Source organism: Rattus norvegicus, chromosome 20 (genome assembly GCF_036323735.1).
Source record: "Rattus norvegicus strain BN/NHsdMcwi chromosome 20, GRCr8, whole genome shotgun sequence".
Classification (NCBI taxonomy): Eukaryota; Metazoa; Chordata; class Mammalia; order Rodentia; family Muridae; genus Rattus; species Rattus norvegicus.
In genome coordinates, this window is record NC_086038.1 from 8,745,418 (window position 1) to 8,765,656 (window position 20,239).

The 20,239-nt window shown below is 45.0% G+C and overlaps 1 protein-coding gene and 1 long non-coding RNA gene across 7 annotated transcripts in view; both read left to right on the plus strand.

Annotated features, from left to right (window-relative positions):
• The window catches only part of Dnah8 (dynein, axonemal, heavy chain 8), a 254,479-nt gene that overhangs the window by 51,047 nt on the left and 183,193 nt on the right, over positions 1-20,239 (plus strand). For all 6 annotated transcript variants that reach the window (XM_039099327.2, XM_039099333.2, XM_039099329.2 and 3 more), the window contains 6 exons: positions 7,483-7,563; positions 8,019-8,135; positions 8,754-8,873; positions 12,069-12,204; positions 16,488-16,606; positions 17,760-17,866. In XM_039099327.2, coding sequence (XP_038955255.1) covers positions 7,483-7,563; positions 8,019-8,135; positions 8,754-8,873; positions 12,069-12,204; positions 16,488-16,606; positions 17,760-17,866 — 680 coding nt within the window. The remainder of the gene's footprint in view (positions 1-7,482; positions 7,564-8,018; positions 8,136-8,753; positions 8,874-12,068; positions 12,205-16,487; positions 16,607-17,759; positions 17,867-20,239) is intronic.
• LOC134483877 (uncharacterized) lies at positions 3-3,883 on the plus strand. Its single transcript, XR_010061032.1, has 2 exons — positions 3-3,528; positions 3,651-3,883. It is a non-coding gene; the product is annotated as an uncharacterized LOC134483877 (long non-coding RNA).

Here is a 20,239-nt window from a genome sequence, read left to right on the forward strand (position 1 = left end):
GGGGACGTGGCCTCTCATGACTTCTTTTTTTCTTGTCATATGTGCATGTTTATGTGTGTGTGCCCGTGTGTGTGTGTGTATGTGTGTGTTTGTGTGTGTGTATGCACAAGTTGGTATGCACGTGGATGTGTGTGCATGTTTGTGTGCATACATATTTCTCTGTATACATATTTATGTGTGTGTGCCTGTGCATGTGTGTGTGCATGTGTGCATGTATATGTGTATACACATCTTTGTGCATCTGAATGTGTGTGGATGTTTGTGTGTGTGCACATTTATGTACCTATGTGCATGTGTTTGTATATTTGTATGCTTCTGTTATTGTGAATATTCACATGTGTGTGCATGTTTGTATGTGTATATGTTTATGTGTGTGCACATGTGTATGTGCATGTGTGTGCATGTGCATGTGTATGGGCATGTGCATGTGTGTGTGCATGTACATGTGGGTAAAAGTGTAGAGGCCACACATTGACACCGAGTGCCTGCTATTGCTTTCTCCTTTTGTTTAAATGTGAGTGTTCTGTCTGCATGTACCCCTGCACACCAGAAACAGGCTTCAGATCCCTTTATAGATGGTCATGAGCCACATGGTATCGGGGCTGGGAATTGAACTCAGGACCTCTGGAAGAACAGCCAGTGCTCTTAACCGCTGAGCCATCTCTTGAATCCCTCCATACTTTTGAACTCGACATTCATGGACTGGGAAGACTTGAGTGGCCAGTGAGCTCTGGGGAGTCACCTGTTTCTGCTCCCCCAGCCCTACCGTTACAGATGAACATGGCTGCAGCTTAAAAAGAAAATCATCATCATCATCATCATCATCATCATCATCATCATCATCACTACCAGTGTGCCTGCTGGCAATCTAAACTCAGGTCCTCACTCTTTGTATGACAGACACTTTCTATCCAGCCCACTTCTGATTATATTTGAAGGAGTATTTTAGTGCAAGGAAAATGTATCCCCCCAGCAGATGGTTACTTTTTACTTTTTTTTTTTTTTCTCTTTTCGGAGCTGGGGGCGGAACCCAGGGCCTTGCGCTTGCTAGGCAAGCCCTCTACCACTGAGCTAAATCCCCAACTCTGGTTACTTTCTTTTTAAAAAGGTTTGTTGATGGTTACTTTCTCTTTAAAAAGGTTTGCATGCTTCTACTCCCAGCATTTGGGGAGGTTGGGGGAGGCAGGCAGATCTCTGTGAGTTCGAGGCCAGCCTGGTCTACAGAGTGAGTTCCAGAGCAGTCAGGGCTACACAGAGAAACCCTGTCTCAGCTCCGCTCCCCACCCCCAAACAAAAAACAAAAAAGAACAGAAAAGATTTAGTGCATGAGTGTGTGTGTGTGTGTGTGTGTATTTGTGTACGCTCGCACATGCACACACACTCATGCACATACACAGGTACCCAAAGAGCACAGGAGGAGGTGTCAGATCCCGTGGAGCTGGAGTTCCAGGCCTCTGTGACTCACACTGGTAGTTGACGCAGTCATGGGTATTGGGATCAGAACGTTAGTCGACAGCCAGGGCCCTAAACACTCTTAACCCGTCTCTGCGGCCGCCATTCCTGATAGGTTTAGAATGTCAACTTGCAAACTTAATAAAGATGGGAGGAGGAAAGAAGGAAGGGAACGGCCGGGCTCACTTGGGCTTCTGGGTCCTATAGTGATGAAGCATCAGGTTTAACATCACTTTAATTATAATTTTATGGAGCAAGAATATTAACTTTAATATATTTAATGCTGGGCACTAATAAAATATTAATTAGGAGAGAGGGATGGCTATAAAGTAGCATGAATGGGAAGGGTTCTCCAACATTATGGGGTAAAATGAAGGATTCTGATTTAGGTTCACTCACGAGGAACCTAAAATTTAAAATAGGAGTCAGGGGTGGTGGCACACATCTATAATCCCGGCATGTGAGAGGCAGAGGCAGGCAGATCTCTCTGGGTTGGAGTCCAGCCTGGTCTATATAATGAGTTCTAGGACTGTCAGAGCAATTAGTAAATGCTATCTTCAAAACAAAACAAAACACAAAAAGCAAACCAAGCCAACAACAACAACAAAAGCAAAACCTTAAAAAACTGACATTCAAAAGTATCGTGAAAGAGGGCCAGTTATGCAAATTGAAGAGGCGAGAGGAATGGCCCAACTGTTAAGGGTGTATCCTCCTCTTGCAGAGGATCACATTGGGTGGCTCAAACCTGCCTGCAACTCCAGCTCCAGGTCACTAGATGCAGTCTGCTGGTGTCTGCAGGTTCTTGCACTTGTGTGCACATGGACACACACACAAACACACAGAGAGAGACAGACACATGCATACACACACACACACACACACACACACACACACACAGACACATGCATACACTTAACTGTGCCTATAGGTAGGTACATGAAAAACATTCTGAAATTTAGCACATGGTTTCAAAGACGTGTGAAAGAGAGTCGGCAGCACCTGATTCCTTTGAAAAGCTGGTTAAAACAGCAAGCTCAACGAACCCTAGTGTTCTTTGCTTTCTCCAGGAAGTCGGTGGGCATGTATTTGGGAGAGGTGGGAAGATAAATTATTGTAAAGAATAATTCTTTCCAGAAGCACTAGTCATAGCAAAAGACCGGAATATAAATCCAAGAATAAAGAACTGATTAAATATGGATGATAAAATGAATGCACAGAAATTAATGGGACCTGTGATGATTCAATGAGAAAAAGGATTCTCTTTGCTTGGGCACAAGAAGGATTAGCTTCTTTTCATCCATGACATAATAAGTCAATACAGGATTTTTCCTGGATCTTTCCGGGAAGATGACAGTGACTTAAATATGTCACTACATTGAATTCTCTTGGTTTAACTAATGTCCACATCTGGGCATAGGGACAAACTGGTTGGTTTGTTCTCTCAGAAGGAAATAAAGAGGGCATGGGAGTATATTTCAAACCGTTATTCTACTAGAAGTTAAAACAAACTGAATGTCGGTTATGTAGCTCTAAGAGGAGCAGCAAATTAGGACAAGTGTTGTGAGTGACTTGCATCAAAGTACACTGTACTGTATGCATCTACGACGCCGTTGACGAATTAGTCAATTTTAATATACTTAAAAGAGGGCTGGAGAGATAGGCGAGAAGCTAGGAGCACCAGCTGTTCTTGCAGATGACGGTTTGATTCCCAGCACCCATGTGGTGTTTCTCTATTGCCTGTAACTCCACTACTTTGGGATCCAACACCCTCTTCTGGACTCTCCAGGTACCTTTATGCATGGGGTGCATATGAAAATAGGAAGACACACAGTCATACATAAAGTAATAAATCTTTAAAATGAAAGACAGCGAAGGTAAAAGTTTTTTTTTTTAAAGATTTATTCATTTATTATATATAAGTACACTGTAGCTGTCTTCAGATACACCAGAAGAGGGCATCGGATCTCTTTACAGATGGTTGTGAGCCACCATGTGGTTGCTGGGAATTGAACTCATTACCTCTGGAAGAGCAGTCTGGTGCTCTTAACTGCTGAGCCATCTCTCCAGCCCCTGAAGGTAAAAGTTTTACTGAACAGGTTTTTGTTTTTTGTTTTTGTTTTGTTTTGTTTTGTTTTGTTTTTGTTATTTTTTGTTGTTACTTTATTTTGAGACTTTTTTTTTTTTTTTTTTTTTTTTAGCTCAGCTGGCCCCAGACTTGCTATGTAGCTGAGAAGAACCTTGGGCTCCAGATCTCCCTGCTTCTGCCTCTCCAGTGATGAGTTTGAGACCTAAGCCGTCACGAGAGTCCAAACAGTTTAGTGATCAAGTAACGCACTGTTGAAGTCTGAGTCCTGTACCATACAGTTAATTGATTAAAATTATACGGTGGACGTGGTTTTAGTGTGTCTACAAAGGTAGACCACGACTGTTATAATCGGTTCTAGAATATTTTCGCCATGCCCAATAGCATTCAGATCCCCACTTTCCCTCCAGCCTCTGTCTTACTCTGCAGTTGGACGCTACGACCGCCACTGTCTCTATGGACCTGCTTACGTTGGGCACTTCCTATAGGTGGAGTTATAGATCATGTGGCCTTTCCGTATATAGCTTTCTTCATTAGCCAGGACCAATTCACATTGTGTCATGGGTCAGGGTTTCTGCTATCTGCTCGTCACTTCCTGTTACATCCCGCTATTCCTTGGGAGATGTGCACAGATGCCTACTTGACAATCACAGGCTAAAAAGAGCACAGCACGGAACTCTAACTTGGTGAGCCAGTGAGTTTTGCTGGGGGCGGGGGGGGGGGGATACCTACAGGAGTATGACTAAGGCGTTACTTATAAGAATGGATAACTACAGTTACATCGCGTTACATCGCCAAAGCCCATCCCAGCCTGGGATCAGGAAAGTTGTACTTCCAGGACCCCTGGATGAAATCACTAGGTTTTGTTAGTTTGCTAATCCCACGTGTAACCTTTTGAAGAACCAGGCTGTTCTGAGAAGTGACAAAGTTTCCCTCCTAGAGAGTGAGGGCGAGTCTGGTCTGCTACATTGTTGCCATTACTTGTCAGTGCCCGCCTTTTGCCGCCACATTCCGGTTTGGTATTTCCATACGGTTTGGTTGGTATTTCCATACAGTTTGGCTCATATTTCCTTGCCATATGTCTTTTCATGAGTTTACTGGTTGTTTGTAGGTTTTTGGAGTTTTGTCATGAAGTTTTGTTGCCTGTTTAGACCCTTTGCTTATTTTAAGATTGGGTCTTTTGGCTTTTTAATTCTTGAATTATAATAAGTCTTTGTAGATACAAGTTTGTTATCAGATACTAGAATTGTTTTTTTTTTCTCCCATCCTGTGGGTGGTATTTTTATTTTGTTAATGATGTGGCTTTTTAAATTTTATTTTATTTTAGATGAGGTCTTACACTATTCAGGTCTGGTTTACCTGGAATTCTCTAGGTAGACCAGGCTGGCCTCGAACTCACAGATACCTGCCTGCTATTGGGTTCGGGTGGAAGCTGAGATAACTCACTTTAGAGACAGAAGTTTAAAAGTGAAAGCTTTATATTCTGAGCACTCAGGGAGGCGGCCAGTCCGGGATTTGAACCTCATCCCGGAAGGAAGATTGTACAACGGTTTTAAAGGGTGGGAAGACAAAGCGAGGGAGGAACTGGGGGGAGGCGCAGTGTTCTCCAACTGTATTTTGATATTATGGGTTAAATAAGGGAGTACCCATTGGAGACTGGGCTGTATCCAGGGAAACTTGGCTTCAAGGTTCTTAATTCATTCTCTTAGACATTAGGTGCAGACCCCAGAGTGACAAGGGGACAAAGGAGTGGGTCAGTTGCATGTTGTTAATTAAGACATAACAGGCAATTGGATATGTATCCAAATATATATTAATAATATATAATTATATTTTTCACAATTTTTGCATCTTGGTTTAGATAACAGCAATTTATATATATATATATATATACATATATATATATACATACATTTTTTTTCTTTTTTTCGGAGCTGGGGACCGAACCCAGGGCCTTGCGCTTGCTAGGCAAGCGCTCTACCGCTGAGCTAAATCCCCAGCCCCTATTTTATATCTGTTAATGGACAATTAAGAAAACATTTGGAGAAGTGGGGTAGGTGTTCATTCCTAGGCTTGGGAGCATGAACTTGCTCGACCCTGCCAACAAGATGGAGGACTTGTCCTGGAGATGACTGGTCTCAGACAACTGTCTCCTTACAAGGCGTCCCTGAGTAACTGTTTTTTTCCTTACTCGGAAGCTGTTCAGCTCTAGGGAAATCCCCCTAGGGCCTGGGACCTTGAATTAGTTTTTCCCCATGATTAAATGGAGTCTGGGAATGAAGTGGTAGCGCTTAGAATAAATTTCTTTTGCTTGTTCCCAACACCTGCCTCTGCCTCTCAAGTGCTGGGATTAAAGGCCCGCATCGCTATGCCTGGCCAGTGATGTACTCCGAGATGGAAGCATTTTAAATTTTTGTATTTTCCTTGTCCTGTTTGAGAAATCTTTTTCTAATTCACCGCCACGGAGATTTCCGTTTGTTTTCTTCAAAGAACGTGTTAGTTTCTGCTCTTAGGGGAAACAGGATGTAATTGTTGAAGAACCTTCCCACGGAAGAGGTGCACTGACCGCGCATGCGCTTGGCTTTGGGGCTTTGCCCCATGAGACCAGGAGGCCCACGCCGTTCATATTGCACCTCCTGGGATTTCATTAGCTTTGGGTGACGCCAGGAAAGCCACTCTTGCTTGCTGGGTGTCAGGAAAGACTGCTCGCAGGAAATCGAGAACTCCGAAGCTATCAAGACTCAAGTTGCTTAAAAAACCAGCTAAGCGACTTCGTTCCACAACTCCCAACACACCCTGCAGTCAGTTAACAAACCAGCCCAAACTGGCCGTCATGGGTCATCTCTGAAAGGAAAACAAATGCCTAGCCATTCTGGTTGTGTGGAGCAGGGAAATGTATTCACATCGAAGAAGCAGGGTTTGGAGGAATGACTCAGCCGTTGAGAGCACTTGCTGCTCTGGCTGTAACCATCTGTATCCAGTCCCTGGGGCGCAGTGCCCTCTTCTGGCCTCCTTGGGCACTGCATGCATAAGGTTTGTGGCCACAAAGCAGGCAGAACACCTCTACCCATAAAATAAAAAGGGAATCTTTAAAAGAGAAAAAGAATCAGTTACGGTTTTGGCGATGAGTAGCTTTTTAAAAGATTTTTGTTTGTTTGGGTGAGCGTCTGTGTTTGCTACTTGTGAACAAGGGTGCACAAGGAGACCTTGTGAACCCTCCAGCTTAGGTACTGGGATGGGAGTAGCAAGCTTTCTTAACTACACAACCGTCTGTCCAGCCCCAGCGATGAGTGTGTTTCAGTATGTCAAAAGATGTGGAACTGTGACTGGGTACAGGCCTGGAATCCAGGCAGGAGGTGTCCAAGTCCAGCCCAGGCTACTTGAGACCCTGTCTCAAAAAACAAAAAACAAAAAACCCCAAAAGATAAAACCGTGTAATGACAGATAACATGAAATGATAATTATCCAAGCAGTTTCTCTAAACGAAGAGAAAGAAGCAAGGTACGTGAAAAAATGAGAATCTTAAGAAGTGACGCGGGGGCTGGAGAGATGGCTCAGCGGTTAGAGCACTGACTGCTCTTCCAGAGGTCCTGAGTTCAATTCCCAGCAACCACATGGTGGCTCACAACCATCTGTAATGGGATCTGATGCCCTCTTCTGGTGTGTCTGAGGACAGCGACAGTGTACTCATATACATGAAATAAATTAATTTAAAAAAAAAAAAAGGAAGTGACCTGGACATGTCGGAATTTAAAGGGGTGCACCTGTGATTGACAGCCAATGAAAGGGTACAGCCAGTCAGTGTCCGTGAAAGCGAGCAGCCCCCACCCTGGCGCAGGCCCATGTGGGAAAAACTGGTGCCGCGAAGCCTTTCCCGGCAGGAGCGGAACTGTGGTCTTTGTTTCTATGCGAAATGAAGTAAACTGTGCGGTTTTGACTTTGTGCAGGGCCTTCTGCAGTATTACGATGATTTGTGCCAGGAAGTGCCTTCTGTGTTCGTCAATCTGATGACCCCGAAGATGAAGAAGGTTGGTGACGCTGAAGGGTTCACATTTGATTTCCCCCGCTTTAAAATTAGATTCCTGTTGTGTAGAGGATTGATCTCAGAACACATCTCTTTGCCTTGACCACCTCTTTTTCTCATTTCAACTTTACAGCTTTGGCTGGCTCGCTCGCTCGCCCTCCCTCCCTTCCTCCCCCTCCCCCTCCTCTTTGCTCCCTCCCTCTCCCCCTCCCTTTCTCCCCACGGAATGGTGTCTTGTCTAGGCTTTGCTACCTGTGAAAAAGACAAGTAAATGTGGGTCGTGAGTGCTTTGCAAAAATTTACGGCTGCTTCCACAACAACCAAAGACAGTTTAAAAGAAGGGCCATCTCTATTAGGTGTAATGGCGGAGGAATCTATTAAGCAGAGGCATCATATAGTATTTTTTAGCAAGAGCTTTTCTGAGCAATGGAAAACCGTCACCTTTTCTGCTCTCCCTAGGTGGAGTCCGTCCTGAGGCAAGGGCTCACAGTACTGACCTGGTCCTCACTAATGCTGGAGAGCTTCTTCAAAGAGGTTGAGTCCGTTTTGGATATGTTCAACCAGCTTTTAAAGAAGGTAAAGACAGGGGCTGGGGATTTAGCTCAGTGGTAGATACAGACAGACAGACAGACAGACAGACACACACACACACACACGCGCACAGGAAGGAAATGGATTGCAGAACGCTGAGGATGGCGGGGCGACAGATGATTTCCCATCTGCCATATAAAGTGTGCACATCTTTTGGGATGTGCTCATCTCTGTGCGTGCTGTCACTGTGTCACAGACAAACTCAGAGGCTTTGGGGTCGGTGAAACCTGGCCAGGGCCCTCTGCATTTTCCAAGCTGTGTGTCGTTTCTTAGCTTGTTTCCTGCTCTGAGCCTTGGTGTCTTTAGCCACAAAGCTGGGACTTGCACAGCCCTGATGTGCAAGAGGAGGATCAAAGGCAGTCATGCCCATGAGGAACACTCTGGCCCACGCCGCTTTAGAACCATGCCCTAATTTGTATGCACACGTACTCCTGAACACCCACCAAATGAAGCTTGACCCAGGATGCAGATTTCTAGACTCAGTTCTGTAGACGGACTTATAACCCCGGTGTGTCTTGTTGAAAAACAAAATGTTTGTGTTAAAGGGAGAGAGAGAGCTGTTTCTTACTTTTTACCTTTTGCGTGTCTTTGTCTCGTGGGTAGGTCAATGACCTGTGTGAAATGCATATCGACACAGTTCTGAAGGAGATCGCCAAGACATTATTGATCTCCTTGTCGGACAGTGGCGCCACCAGAGTAGAGGACATGCTGACCCTCAACGAGGTATGGATTCATTAGAACTGTGGGAAGTGTTGAGTTGCTGACCCGACGTGTGAATTCGCAATCGAAAAGTGGACACCTGGGCCTGTTTTTTTCTTTTCCTTTTTGGAACTAGCTTTTGTGGGAAATAGCCTAAGCATCAAAGACTTGTGTGGCCCCAGCAGCTCCAGTCAAGGGCCACAGCTAGGTATGACTTATATATCATTGAACTAATGCTGGAGTCCTTGGGGGCTCTGCCAGTGTTTCCGGTTCCTTTCCTTCACTGTATCCTCCCAGGGATGTGTCATCTACCTTCCTTCCTCCCTCCCTCCCTCTTCTCCCTCTTCTCCCTCTCTTCTTTCCTTCCTTTCTTCCTATTTCAACAGGGTCTTGCTATGTAGCCCTGGCTGGCCTGGGCTGTTTAGACCAGGTTAGCCTTGAACTGCTTGGGATTAAGGGCCTGGGCCACCATGCCCAGTTTCCATTTTTCTTTCCGCGTGGGTTCAGATGTTCTCCTGTCCAGTCACTGAGGAACCTGGGACTCCCGCCTCACCGCGCTCCAAGTCTGTTAAGTGTTATAGCCAAGCTAGATTTCCTCAGAGTTTTCTTGAGTCACCTTCCTTTCTTACCCTCAGTACCTGTTCCTTAGGTCAGGCCTTTAAGCTCAGTTTAACACTGTGGCTTGCCTCTCTCCCAGCTTCTGTAGCTGGCCCATTGTGTTCATTGCTGGCACATCTGGTTACACAGTGCCAGTAGCATCCGGTCATTACCGAATAACATCTAAGCTCCTTAACATCCGGTTCCACTGACATTTTAGTCTGTGTTCTTTTCTGTTGGTTTGTGTTTATATACACACACGTTTAAAAGTTACACAAATTTTTTAAAGATTTTTTTTATATGCATAGGTGTTTTGCTTACATGCATGTCTGCAAACCACATGCTTTCCTGGTCCCTGAGGATGGCAGAAGAGGGGGTGGGTCACCTGGGTTTGGAATTACAGATGGTTGGGTACGCGTTGCCACGTGGGTGCTGGGGATAAAACCTGGGTCCTCTCAAGAGCAGCCGATGCTCTTTTTTTTTTTTTTTTTTCTTTTTCTGTTTTTCGGAGCTGGGGACCGAACCCAGGGCCTTGCGCTTGCTAGGCAAGCGCTCTACCACTGAGCTAAATCCCCAACCCCACAGCCGGTGCTCTTAATCACTGCGTCATCTCTCCAGCCGGCTTGTCCACAGATCTCAGGTTGGTATTCAGTGAATGTCTACACATGCCCTGCCTTGTGGCTGTCTCTACAGTGTAGACTTTTCTTTATCTCATGTGATTCTCTGGAGCTCCTGTTCACACAGTCTCCCTTCCTCTCCCCCAGGGAATTGTCATTCATTGTGCATTCACCATCTTGTTTTTTTTTTTTTTTTAATTGCCTCTTCATGGAAATGTTTATAGCACTGGGTGTGGTCTTTATATTTACACAGAAGTGGCTCATCTTGTTCCTTCCATCCTGTGACACTATAGTATTCTGTTGTATAAGTTCCCTGCAACTTGTCTAGACTGTTGGGGACCTTTGGCTAACGTATAGCATGTGGTTATAGATTGGACATTATTATGTGTGTGCACGAACTGATTTTGGTGGGCATAGGTGCGGAAATGAGATGGGGTCATTCGCTGTAAATATATTTGGCTGTGGCAGTGTACTGGAAAATTTGGGGTGTCCCTTCTTGGTTGCCAGATGATACTGGGGAGGTTGGGATCCCCTCCTGTGATTTTTAATCATGTAGATTAAAAAATTAAAACTGAGAATGGACTCAAGCAGAAGCTCACGGCAATTCTAATAGAGCATATTCCATACACTCTATATACGACCGGGAGGGAGTTTTAGAGAGAACAAGAAAGCTCTAGGTACCAGAGAGAACGCCCCGAACAGAGGTAGTCTTGCCGGACCTAGCTGGTGTTTTATGGTTGATCCAAAACTTGATTTGATTCAAGATAATGAGAATTTGCTCCTTTCATCCATGTTAGAACGTGGGCCCGCAACCTTTGGGCCAGATCCCACAGAATTTCATGAACGAGTCCCAGATGTTAGACACTGTTCAAGACAGAAAGCTCAAGGCTGAGAGGTGGCTGGGCTCTTAAGAGAATCTGCTGTCTTACGCTGTTGGAATTTGGTTTTGCTTTGATCCCATTGGTCCTGGTTCTAACATCTTGGTATAAGAGAGTATATACAAACAAGACGAGGAAGGTTACGGTTTAACCGAGACGTGCTTGTGCGTCCGGTTGGCAGCGGGTAAATTGTACTGGTTAGACTTTGCTAACTTGACAACATACATGGATATATTTTGGAACAGGGAGTCCTAACTGAGGAATTGAGTGCATCAGACGGTCTTAAGTGCGCGTCTGTGGGGGCATTTTCTTGATAATGGACCGGTGTGGGTGGGCCCAGCACACTGGTAGATACCACCCATGAGCAGGTGGTCCTGCCTTGCTTACCTGAGCCAGCCGCACAGGTCATGGAAGCCAAGCCTGTAATGGGAGCCACGCCTGTAAGCGATGCTCCTCCTCCAGGATCCAATCTAGTTCCTACCTCCAGGTTCGTGCCTCAAATCCCTGCCCTCAGTGATGGGTTGTGGTGGGACATGTAAGCCAAATACTACTGTTGTGTTTTATAAAAAGAGAAGAGAAGCCCGGGATTTGTCGGTGAAGGCACAGTATGGTGTAGAGTAGAGTTTATTTAGGGCATGGGGAGGGGAGTTGAAGGGGTAGTAAAGACAGAGAGAGAGAGAGAGAGAGAGAGAGAGAGAGAGAGAGAGAGCGAGCGCATGAACATGTGGAAAGAGTGGGGAAGGGGAATGGGGAAAGAAGGGAAAGAAGGTAAGGGAGCAAGAAGAGGAGAATGAGGGAGGGGGCAAGCAGCCCCTTTTATAGTGAGTCAGGCACACACCTGGCTGTTGCCAGGTAACTGTGGGGCGGAGCCTAGACGAAATGCCAACACCTACACCCAAGCTGAGTTTGGTCAGTGTTTTAATCAAGGCAATAAGACATCATCTGTCTGTCTCTTCTTGCAGTACTGGGGGTAGAACCTAAGACAAGTGCCCTAGACCACCAAGCCGCACGTCCAGTCCCTCAAGTTACTTTGAAGAAGAGTTAATCATGGCAGGAGAAATTAAAGTCATAATGATCTCATATGTTTAAGGTGTCTGGAAGTTAATGGCAATTTATCTGTCTAATAGACGTACACCAAAGAGTGGGCTGATATTCTAAACCACAAGAGCAGGCATGTGGAAGAAGCCGTGAAGGAGCTGATATTAATATTTGAACAAATCTATGAAGTTAAATACACTGGAAAACCAGCCAAACCAGTGCCAGGTAAATCCACTAGGATATGAGTGAGTCCCCAGAGCTGTGCATAGATGCCCCACCTCCTGACTCTCCCTCCCCGCAGGGACCTCCTGCTTCACAGAAAGAAAACAAGTATCCAGGAAAATCCACTCTGTTAGCACAGTTTAGACCCTGTGAGCTCCTGGTGGCAGTTAAGGAAGGTGGGGTCCTTAAATCCTAGATTTCAAATGCCAGCCACCAGCCAACTCTACAAGCCAGCCTTCCTGTAGAAAGCCCTCTCAGTCTAGTGTGTGTGTGTGTATGTATGTGTGTTTATGTATGTATATGTATATGTGCATATGTATGTACATGTGTGTTTATATGTATGTGTTTATGTATATGTATGTGTGCATATGTATGTATGTACATGTGTGTTATATGTATTGTATTTATGCATGTATATGTATGTGTGCGTATGTATGTTTGTACATTTGTGTGTTTATATATGTGTGTTTTTGTATGTATGTGGGTGCATTTGTGTGTATATATGTGTGTTTATATGTGTGTGTTTATAGGTATATGTAAATGTGTTTATATATGTGTGTTCATGTGTGTGTGTTTATATGTGTGTGTTTATATGTATATGTAAATGTGTTTATATATGTGTGTTCATTTGTGTATGTTTGTGTATATGTGTGTATGTATGTGTAGGTGTATGTATGTATGTGTGTTTATATGTATGTGTATGTTTATATGTATGTGTATATGTGTATACATATGTGTGTATATGTATGTATGTGTGTGTGTGCATTTGTGTGTGTCCGTATGTGTGTATTCTAATGTCACTTTGGTCATTTGACTTGTTTTGCTTTTGTCTTAAACACCTGAGAGCCACATCTATAATTTTCACAGCTCTAGAGATTTTAATTTCGGCAGGGTCATATTTTAAGACATGCCCCCACGTACGTCAGCCCTTTCTGCAGAATGAGCCCTGTGTTCCCACTTAGGAATGCTTCAGGGGTGCAGGGCAGTAGAAGTCAAGATCACACCATGCTGCGCCTCCCCACGCCCTACCCTTGCTTAAAGGATGGTATAAGGAGCCCGAGTCTTTTTTTGTTTCTAAGTATTTCTGTATTGTATTTATGCCCACGTGTCTTTGTGACTATGAGTCACTTAGGTGAGGGTGTCAGGTCCCCTGGAGCTGGAGTCACAGGCAATTGTGAGCCACCTGCTGTGAACTGGGGCCCTCTGGAAGCACAGCAGATTCTCTTAAGAGCCCAGCCACCTCTCAGCCCTGAGCTTTCTGTCTTAGACGTGTGACTCTGTCCTAGTGCATTGAGTATGTCTGCCTGGGGACAGGAGAAATTTCCCCATCTTCCTGTCTATTTACAGAGACTGAAATAATTTTTAACTTTTTGTGTTTCCTGTTCTCCATTTTTTTTTTAAAGAATCTCTCGATTTGCTGAAAGAACGCAGGGCCCCAATAATTCCAGTAAATACATGTGTTCCTAAACCCAAGCCACAAGCTGTCGCATCTGAACCTCATAAAGAGGGTGGTGTGACTTTAAATTCCCTGCTGGGGAATATTTTTGCTCTCCGCTAGATTGTTGTTAAGGACCCAGTTGCTTTAGCTTTGCTAAACCTGCCCCATGATCGGGTACATTTGCAATGGAAGATTTGTGTAGTGAAAAATTTTTTTTTAATTTTGAGCTCTGTGTAAGAACTGACTGGGTAGAAGTTTATAGTGGGTCGCTTTACTGAAAAGGGGATGCTCTTCCCAGCATCCTCTGCTCAGGGTTACTGTACAGGCTGGTTCTTATGAGTCAGGGCTCTGACTAGACTAGGGGGTCATGCTGCCAAGGTAATGCTGAAGGGCTTTCTGCCCTAGCAGAGGTCAGAGGTCAGCTAAAGAGGTCAAAGGTCAGCTAAAGAGGTCAGAGGTCAGCTACATTAACTAAGTACCAAGGTCCCTGAGGGGAGCTGGCAACCCTCCCCATGCTCAGTGAGATGGGTAACATTTCAGTCAATCATTGAAGTGATATTATAAGAAGAGAGGGAGGGACAGAGACTGAGAGAGACTTAGTGGGTACACTAGGCCCACGAGGTTGTCTTTTCAACGATTTCCCTGGTGACAATCCAATCTGCAGTAAGGAGTGAGACTACTAGGAATCAATGCCGGGAGACATCTTTTGGTTGACGCACAGTGTGGGTGGTCCCTACTGGATTATTCCAGGATCCTGGAAACATCCTCCAGGACAGCCCCGGTAGCCAAGGATTTTGTGTCTCAGAGTGTCAACGCGCTAAGGGCAAGAAGCCCTGATCCGCAGAGCAGTTACACAATTACACCGCACGGTTTCCTTTTCTTCAGTTCTCCACTTAGCTTGTTCCCTTCCAAAGTGTCCAAACCACAAAATGTGAGCCTGTTTTAGGACGCTCAAGGTGTCAGTGAGCAGCTTTGAAAGAAGTGAAGTACACACACACACACACACACACACACACACACACACACACTTTTATGTGTGTGCTGGTCCCCACGTGAGCATGTGGGTGTGGAGGTCAGAGGACAGCCTTGGAGGACATCCCTCAGAATGCCGTCTATCTAAGGTTTAATCTTTTACTACGTATACCTATGTGTGCGTGTGCCTTTTGCGTGGGGAGGGGGGTGTCAGAGGGTAACCTGTGGTAGTCTCTTTCCTCTTCCTGCTTTGTTGGCTCTGGAGTTAGATCTTAGGTCACCAGGCTGCCAGTGAACACCTGTCCCAGCTCACCAGCCCACCCCTGGGATCTAAATTTAAAAAAAATATTTATTTACTTATTTATTTTACTTATCTCTCTATCTCTCTATCTATCTCTCTAGATCTCTATCTCTCTATCTCTCAGATAGCATCTCTTAGTAGCTCAGAATTGATCATTTTGGTAAGGCCAGATGACTGACAAACCCCCAGACATCCACCTATTTCTGCCTCTTCTGTGTTGGGGTTATAAGCCTTTTACCACTTCAGCTTTTTGCACGAATGCTCCAAACCGAGCTCCAATCCCGCTCTTACACAGCAAGCACCTTCCTGGCAGAGAGGGTTGCAATTTTCCCCTCTTCTGAATTTATTTTTTTTTAAAGATCTATTTATTTATTTTATGTCTGTGAGCACACGGTCGCTGTCTTCAGACACACCAGAAGAGAGCATCGGAGCCCCATGACAGATGGTTGCAAGCCACCGTGCAGTTGCTGGGATTTGAACTCAGGACCTCTGGAAGAGCAGTCAGTGCTCTTAACCGCTGAGCCATCTCTCCTGCCCCCTCCTCTGAATTCTAAGCACAAAGATGGACTATTCTGATAGAATGCATTTTTAGTCGAACGGTGTGTCTTTTGGGTTAGCTAATTAATAACTGGATTCCTAATAGAAGGATTGTAAAAGAAACCCTAAATACAAAACCATTTCTTGTAAAAAACATTTTTAAAAAAAAACCTAATTTTTAAAAGAGCTTCTTGGGGTTGGGTGGTATAGTACTTGGGAGGCAGAGGCAGGCAGATCTCAGGGAGTTTTTTTTTCTTTTTAAATATTTATTTATTTATTATGTATACATCATACAGCAGTCTGCCTGCATGTATTCCTGCAGGCCAGAAGAGGGCACCAGATCTCATTACAGATGGTCGTGAGCCACCATGTGGTTGCTGTGAATTGAACTCAGGACCTCTGGAAGAGCAGACAGTGCTCTTAACCACTGAGCCATCTGTCCAGCCCAAGAGTTAATTTTTTTTTCCTTTTCCTTTTTTCGGAGCTGGGGACCGAACCCAGGGCCTTGCGCTTGCTAGGCAAGCGCTCTACCGCTGAGCTAAATCCCCAAACCCCCAAGAGCTAATTTTTAAAAGCTTTTCTTGGGGCCGGGTGGTAGAACACTCAGGAGGCAGAGGCAGGCAAATCTTTGGGAGTTTGAGGCTAGACTGGTCTACAGAGCAAGTTCCAGGACAACCAGAGGTACAGGGAGAAACGGGGTCTGGAGGTAGCAGGGAGCAGATGTCTTGGGCTGGAGAGACAGCTCAGCAGTTGAAACCACTGGATGCTCTTACAGAGAACCCGGGTGAATTCCATTCCCTGGGCCCACGTGGCAGCTCAAAATGAAATCCAATTTCAGGGATTCAAAGCCCCCTTCTGCCCTCCACACGTATTTGGGCACACACATTTCCGCAGGCAAAACTTACCCATACACATACAATAAAAATGAAAAAAGTAAAAACCAACAAAGCTGCCTTCCTGATAAGGATTGGTCACGTGGGATAAACTGTAACCCTGAAATTTCAAGGGTTGTGGTTTCACTTTGGTTTTTGTGTCCAGAGCAGAGGAAGCATGTTGTTTTTGGAAGTGAGGCAGATGAGGGCGAAAGCCTCGAATACGACCCGGACTCGACGGCGAGGGACGTTGACAACAATGATAAAGAAGATGAATTTAAAAAGGTATTTATTGCGGGGTAAACTCGTGAGGTTTTGTGGGATAAGCAGCTCTGGGGCAGGTCCGCAACCAGTCAGGGTCTGACGTAAGGTGGGATTCAGAAAATGCGATATGCAGTTTTTTTCTGCTGTGTGTTCAGACAGAGCTAACATCCTTCAGGTCTTCTTTTTTTTTCTTTTCTTTTCTTCGGAGCTGGGGACCGAACCCAGGGCCTAGGCAAGCGCTCTACCACTGAGCTAAATCCCCAACCCCCCTTCAGGACTTCTTTGCAGTCCTCATTTGATACGATTCTGTCCATGGCACGTTGTATAGTATTCTGATGGCCTGTGTTTTAAAATATATTTATTATTTATATGCGCGTATGTGTTTGCGTGGGAAAGACTCAGCCTCATTGGTCCCCCTGATTGAGGGGCGTGGTCACCACTACAGTCTCTGTGCTGCTGCCAGAATGGCCTCTAGCAGATTCTGATTGAATCTAAGGTTGAGCTGGATAATTTATTCCCCAGGACCGCCGTGAAAAGCTTGGCACTCCTGTAAGTTCTGGTAATTTTTCTGCCCTCCACTTAACCCAACTCTCCCACCAGACTTAAAGGGGCCAAGGTTCCTCAGTAGTGAGAGGCGGAACCTCGCCCTGTGTACTCATGGTAGACATTCTGGAGGCTCCAGGGGTTCAAGAACTAGGCTAACATGCAGAAGGGACCTGGGTTTGTTTCTGGATCAACTGATGATAAAAGAAAACAGAGCCTGGATCCACCATACCGATCTGCTGAGGAGAAAGACTCTTGTGTCCCCTCTGCCCATCCTTCACCAGGCATTGAGAAACCTCACACTCGAGTTTTGGTATGCCTCAACGACTACTGAACAACACATGGATTAATCACGCTTGGGTTTGCACCTCTGCTTCCTGGTCTGCCCTCGTGCGGCTTGCTAGGCTGCAAGCGCTCTTCACTCACTGTTAACAGATACCTGTTATGAATTTGCCTAAAGAAAACCAGGCAAGAAATGCAGGGTTGAATTCATGAATTCATTTCCCCAGCACCGTTAAAAAGGCGTAGTTTAAATCCTTCTTACTGTTCCCGTGCCGTTTTAAATATTGAGCTTTGGGGAATGTTAGGGGTTCACGTCTGGTGTTAAATGTGACGTGATTTCTTATTACAGGAGTGCAAGGAAGTCTACGCTTTCTTCTCGCATCAATTGCTGGACAGTCTACAGAAGGCAACACGCTTATCTTTGGACACAATGAAAAAGAGAATCTTTGTTGGAAAGTAAGTTGAAAATGTGTTAAAGATGCCGGATGAATTGCCTATAATAATGTGTATCTCTATTTTATTATTTATCTGTTTATTTATTTTTGAGACAGTCTTTGTAGCTATACTAGCATTTTCTAAAGGAACAGCACTGATAATACATATATATATATATAATATGTGTGTTTATTATCAATATATAAAAAGATATATGTTATTTATTATATATGCTAATAAATATGCTATATTATATGCTACACTATATATGTTATATAGCATATAACATATATGCATGTATACGTGTATGTGTGTATGTGTGTATATACATATATATATATATATATATATATATACATATACACATATATGATAAGGAAAAAGATACCCTTCCAGGTTAGGGGCCAAGGTGTGCTGCTGAGAGCTGATGCCGTGTGACGGATCTAACCACGAGGTTTAATGGGAGAGGGGAGAGAGCAAAAGGCCATCTCAGAGAAGGGACATGATAGACAGACAGGGAGACAGAGAGAATGAAAGAGAGAGACAGACAGACAGACAGATCTAGTGGGTGCTAAGCAACCTCATAGCGACAGTAAAAATACTCTGCACCTGGTGGCAGGCGAGGATATAAACTAAGTAGCTGAAAGGCATGTGGTAGTTAATGCCTGATTTACAACTATATATGTATATGTGTATATACACATACATAAACATACATATATTCATATGTCTGCATAATACATATATACATACATACACATACATATATACATATGTATACACATAAACATATACTCATATATACACATATATACACATACTTATATACATATGTATATACACATACACATACATATATACATATATACATACACTTATATACACATACATACACATACATATGTGCATATGTATATAAACATACACATATACATACACTCATACACACACACACACACACACACACACACACACACACACATATATATTTATTTATTAGATCAGCTTACTACCTGCCATTCAGGTAGTCCGTTAACAGTTGTCTCAACCTGAAGAGTCCAGGGATCCAGTAGTTGTTCAGTCCACGAGGGTGGATGTCTCTGCAGTTCCCACTTGATGATGCAGGCTTGGAGGACCCCTGGAGGGCTGCTGGTCTTGGGTGTGTGTTGGATTCCTGAGGAAGCTGGTGTTGTTAATGTGGGTGAACGGAGGCTGCCACCGCAGGATAGGTGGACTTGCCAGCAGGAGTGAGAGCAAGCAGGCACACGGCGAAGTTCCCTTCTCCCATGTCCTCGTATGTGGGTGGCCAGACTTAGGGTGGACCTTCCTGCTTCATATAATCCAATCAAGCAAAACCCTTCACACGGGTGTGCATCTGCTTGTGTTTCAGTTGGTTTTAGATGTAGGCAAGCTGTCAACCATGCTTGGCTATCACCTTAGTGTTTTAGTAAGGATCTTACTGCTGTGAGCAGACACCGTGACCAAGGCAACTCCTATAAGGACAGCACTTATTTGGGCCTGGCTTACAGGTTCAGAGGTTCAGTCCATTATCAAGGCGAGAACATGGCAGTGTCTTCATTCAAAGGCAGACAGGAGAAAAACTGGCTCCCACATGGTTAGGAGGAGGGTCTCAGTGCCCACCCCCTCAGTGACACAACTTCCTCCAACAAGGCCACACCTCCTCATAGTGCCACTCCCTGAGCCAAGCATATTGAAAGCACCACAGGTAGTTAAGGATGGCCATGGACTTCTTTCGACTCTGCTTCCGCAGTGCTAAAATGACAGGCGTGCAAACCCCGTGCTTTGTGCGCACCCAGGGAGCACGAGACTGAATCTTCCCAGGTGTGAGGTTCAAGGGGACAGGGAGATGGATTGTGGGTGGGGAGAAGTTTATTAGGAGAGTTATCAACTCCACGGGCAGACAGACGATGACGGCGTGGAAAGGATCTGAGCAATTCAGGCTACAGCGCCTAAGATAGCAGGGTAGGGGCTCTGAAGAGGAATCAAGACATACATGGTGTGGCAGAAGGGTACAGGAGAGGGGGAGTGGAGGGGCATGAGCCGGGAGGGTAGATGACTGTTTCTTCTTATAGCCCTGTGAAGAGCGGGGAGGTTTTGCAGCCTGAGCCTGCAGCCAGGAGGAGGCAGGGAAGGGGGTGGGGAGCAGGAGGTGGGGCCACCCTCTTGACCCTTTGGTTTCTGAAACAGGTCTTGAATGGTGGGGGTGGTTATCTGAGGCCTCTTTTGGTTGAGCGGCTTGCTTGCACTTGGGGAGCTCTTTCTAGATCTCAGGTTGAGCCCTTGGTGTCTCAGCCACCATAACCCCGCCCCCCGTCTCCTCCCCCCTCCATTTTATTGGATCTCACTGGGAGACTGAGTTAGTACAAGTTTGTT